Here is a 4,090-nt window from a genome sequence, read left to right as displayed (position 1 = left end):
GGGGATGAAGAATGGGGCAGACCTCCAATCAGATTTTGTACTGATCATTACCAAGACAGCTTCCATTTGCATGTCCTACTACCTCAATCCAGCTGCCTCAGGCTTTGTCCAAGGATACAAAATCCAACAGTTCCTGCCAATTCTGCAGCCAGGGAGAGCAATCTGGTTTCCAGTCTGGTTCCTGCATCATCATCAGAAGTGCTGTAGTACCACTGCAAAATCTTTACTGCTAGGGATGATGCACAAACCAGAAAGAGTCTGGCCTGATGCTCAGGTCCCAGCTGAGCTTCCAATTATAAAGATCTTTTTACTTCTTACTTTAGCAGATTCCATACAGCATCTGAGAAGCATGTGCAGAATCACCAGAAGCTCATTTCATCCACCTGGCCGTGTGTAACAGCATCCTAAAGTGAGGAGCATAGGAACAGTTCTTACCACTGCTCCCATTCATATTCTCTTTTCCATGCATCACCTGGCAAACCGTATCAAGGAAAGTTTGTTGTTAATTTTCTACCTCTTAGCAAATATTGTAGCGTAGGAGGAAAAGCTGACAGAAAACATACCACATCCTTGGGAATTTGAGATTGCGGTCCCAGGTGATGAACTTCTTCGGAATCCACTCCTGCAGCCAAGCTGGACATTGGGAGATAGGTCAAAATCTTCATCTCGGAGGAAACTAATGGAAGTAGCTGCTGGGAATTGCTTGGAGTCCAAATGTAGAAGAAAGCCGCCACTCTCGATCAGTTTTACAAATCGCCCAATGAGGTTGTCACCAACAATTGTGTTTTCTGAAGTGAAAAGAAATAAAACTGAGAGTTTTGAAAATGGCTCCAACTGGGGAAAAAATTAACATGAGACTGATAATCTTCAGACGAAAGGTACAGGTACATCCAGATTACACACCCAATGTGTACAGACAGCCACTACCAATGGGGCCTCAGCCTGATGGGTAAATCACCAGTTTTACATGAATAAATTCATATTCTAAACCCTGCATCAGGATTAGGAGAAAAGTTAGAATAAGATGAATTTCAGATAGTTCAGGGACAGGCTAAACCTGATTATCTGTACCTCTTGTTTCAGTGGGCACAGTTTTTTCTTACCTGAGTTAGTTTTTGTGACCCCTTTGCTTCTGTGGGTTTACTGCTTGCTTGTTTGCCTCCCCCCAGCACTGCCCCCACCCTCCCCTCCTCTCTCCCCTCTCTTCTGCCTTTGCATTCAAATGTACCTCCTTTTATATATTACTTTGCACACATCCTTCCTTTCACAGCATCTGATGAAGCAAGCTTCAGGCCATGAAAACTTGTGCTATACAAATGTTTATGTGCGTGTGTGTATACACACACACACACACACACACACACACACACACACACACACACACACACACACGAGACAGAGAGTGTGTACGCACATGCTATATGTATATAATCTACTTTGGTTAGTCTATAAAGTGCAAGTCTACCCTGCTTTCTGCTATATATTACTATATGCGTGTTATAGTATTGCATGGGTTTTTGGTTGTAGCTGTCTTGGTCTAAGGACATAGGCAGGCAAGGTTCTTTGGGTAGATATGATATCTTTCATTAGACCAACTGAGTAGTTGGGGAAAAAAGGTTTTTTGCAAGCTTTTGGGCAAAAAGCTTTTTTCCAGCTACTCAGTTGGTCTAATAAAATATATCACATGTACCCAAAGAAACTTGTCTGCCTATGTCCTTGGACCAACACAGCTACAACCAAAAATCCATGCAATACTATAGCATGCATACAATAATTCATAGTAGGTATGCTTTAATACAGTGATTCTCAATCAGGGTGCTGGGGCACCCAAAGGTATCCTGAGATCCTTTGAAGGGTGTTGCAGAAAGTGTGAGAAGATAAACAGATAAGAGCAGGCTCAGGCACTACCTGTCTTGCTGCTCCCCCCACACCCACTGTCTGGCCCCTCTGCAAGGAGGTAAGCACTGTAATAAATAAAGTAGCTTTTGAAATGGGGTGCTGCTCAATTCAGAAAAGTTACGGAGGGTGCCATGAGTCTAAAAAGGTGGCCCTAATATATTCTCTGCATTGTCAGTATTAAATAGCCAACTGTACAGCTCTGTCCTAGAGCTCAAGATTAGGATCAGTGTTAACTCCTTGCTTTACAAAGAAAGGTGAGTGCACCTTTCCCCTTCCTGTGTGCTGATCTCTCCTATCCCTTCTATAGGACCAGTCTCCTGTACTAAGTAAATATGAAATCCTTGGTTCTCCTGGTCCAGGCAAAAGGGAGCCGTGCTCCTGGAAGAGTGTGCTTGCTCCTCTTATGAAGGAGTTTTATTTTTCTACACAGGCTTACAGCTTTGTTTGAAACGTTCATATATTTTGTGAGTTTGCAACTTGAGAGTTGTCATGGCCCTGGCCGATGCGCAGCATAGTAACAGAGCAAACAGGAAGTCGTCCACAAGCACAGTCTGTACCGTACTCAATTCTGCTGCAGTGACACACGCAGGCTTTGAACAGTGGGCTTTCAAAGGGAGCGTGTTAAGTGCGTAAACAGAGTCAGGAATGCAAACGTTTGACTGCTACACCATTTCAGCAGAGCAACTGATGTGCCCAAGGCAAACAAATCACTGTACTGCTGCACTTCTATGTGGCTTTGTGCTGTAACCCATGAACACGTTTCCAGCTAAGCTAAGTGCCCTCTATGGGAAAATTTCACAGGTAAGTGAAAGCCCTTAATGACGCAACTCTGCACAGCTGCTTGCACTGAATAGACTATAGAATTATTATGCTTATTCTGCGCACAAGCATTTGTGGTCCTGCTGTCTTATCCAGGGTCCACAAGTTATTGCTGCTATGCGGGTGTTATTCACCTCTGCACAAAGGACTAACGTAAGACCCACTTCTGGGTCTGTGTAAATCCCACTTCTGAGCTAACGTGGTGCACAGACCCTGCATTAGTGGAATATTTGCAGGTCTGTGTGCTTATGGTTTCACTGCTGTTATTCATTTAGCTTTAACCAATATATTTTTTCTGATGCAAACATACACACTTCAAAGCCCAGACCCAAAGAATAATATGGAGATCACAGTATTTGGAATTCACCAAGCAACCAATACCTCGGCAGTGTTTTTACCAAGAATTGTCTGCATAACTGAAGGCTCAAAGAAGTAGGTTAGCTTCTTACATAAGCAAATGCTCTTCTGAATTATCCTGTCATTAGCTACAGCAGATAAAAAGTGGTCTAAATGACATCTGTAGGCATAGGCACCAACTTTTATTTTTGCCGGAGGACCTAAGATGATGGATACGTGGAAAGTTTTACACATTTCAGGTGACAGCCGTCTTCCTGAGGGGGCCAGGGCCCTTGGGCCCCCACATACTTAGTGCCTCTGGCTGCAAGAAAATCATATGTGGGAAGGCAACAGAAAATCAAATCAGCAAGCACAGGCTCTATGTCTAAATTGCCTTTAACTGAATATCATTTAAATGTGTCGTACAAAGCCTTAGATTTGTAGCTTAGGGAAATATCTATCTGCAGGTACACACATATGTATGCACTAGCACAACAAATGCATATACAGCCATGTCTGCATTGATGGTACAACAAGAGGCAGAATAGTTCATTGGATAGGCCACTAGATTGGGAGTTGGGAGGCCAGGTTGTTTTCCTGTTGTTGTTGTTGTTTGTTTTTTTTTTAATCACCCTACTATAGGACTTTGGACTCTAACATTTCCATGATTCGGAGTCCTCTTACACTCCCTGCCTATATCAATTGTAAGCTATCAAGGGCAAGAGTAGGGTATTTCTTCCTGTGTGCATTTGTTCAACACCTAACACAATAAGCCCAAGATCTTGGGCTCCTAGGCACTACTAACAATACAAGTCATGTGTCATATATTCATTCAAATCCCCACAAATGTTGCAAAGATTCTAACTACTTCTGCTCTTCTACTCCATGAACAAATTAACTGAGGTTCACTTTAAGGGCACATCTGCACCAGAGCAGCAGTGTGCCCCACCAGGGACATTTCAGAGCACCCCCCCCGCTCACTCACATGCTCCAACCCTGGAAGTGCAGTGGTGATGATGCTTGGAGCATCCCTATG

At 43.4% G+C, this 4,090-nt stretch overlaps 1 protein-coding gene across 1 annotated transcript in view; it reads right to left on the bottom strand.

Moving 5' to 3' along the window:
* TG (thyroglobulin) overlaps window positions 1-4,090 on the bottom strand; it is a 257,089-nt gene that overhangs the window by 191,185 nt on the left and 61,814 nt on the right. Inside the window, exon 20 of the mRNA XM_019519642.1 lies at window positions 564-788. Coding sequence (XP_019375187.1) covers window positions 564-788 — 225 coding nt within the window. The remainder of the gene's footprint in view (window positions 1-563; window positions 789-4,090) is intronic.

Source organism: Gavialis gangeticus, unplaced genomic scaffold, assembly GCF_001723915.1.
Source record: "Gavialis gangeticus isolate Ggan-Ray unplaced genomic scaffold, GavGan_comp1, whole genome shotgun sequence".
Classification (NCBI taxonomy): domain Eukaryota; kingdom Metazoa; phylum Chordata; order Crocodylia; family Gavialidae; genus Gavialis; species Gavialis gangeticus.
The sequence above is the reverse complement of the archived record's forward strand: the minus strand, read 5'-3'. Positions and strand labels throughout refer to the sequence as shown.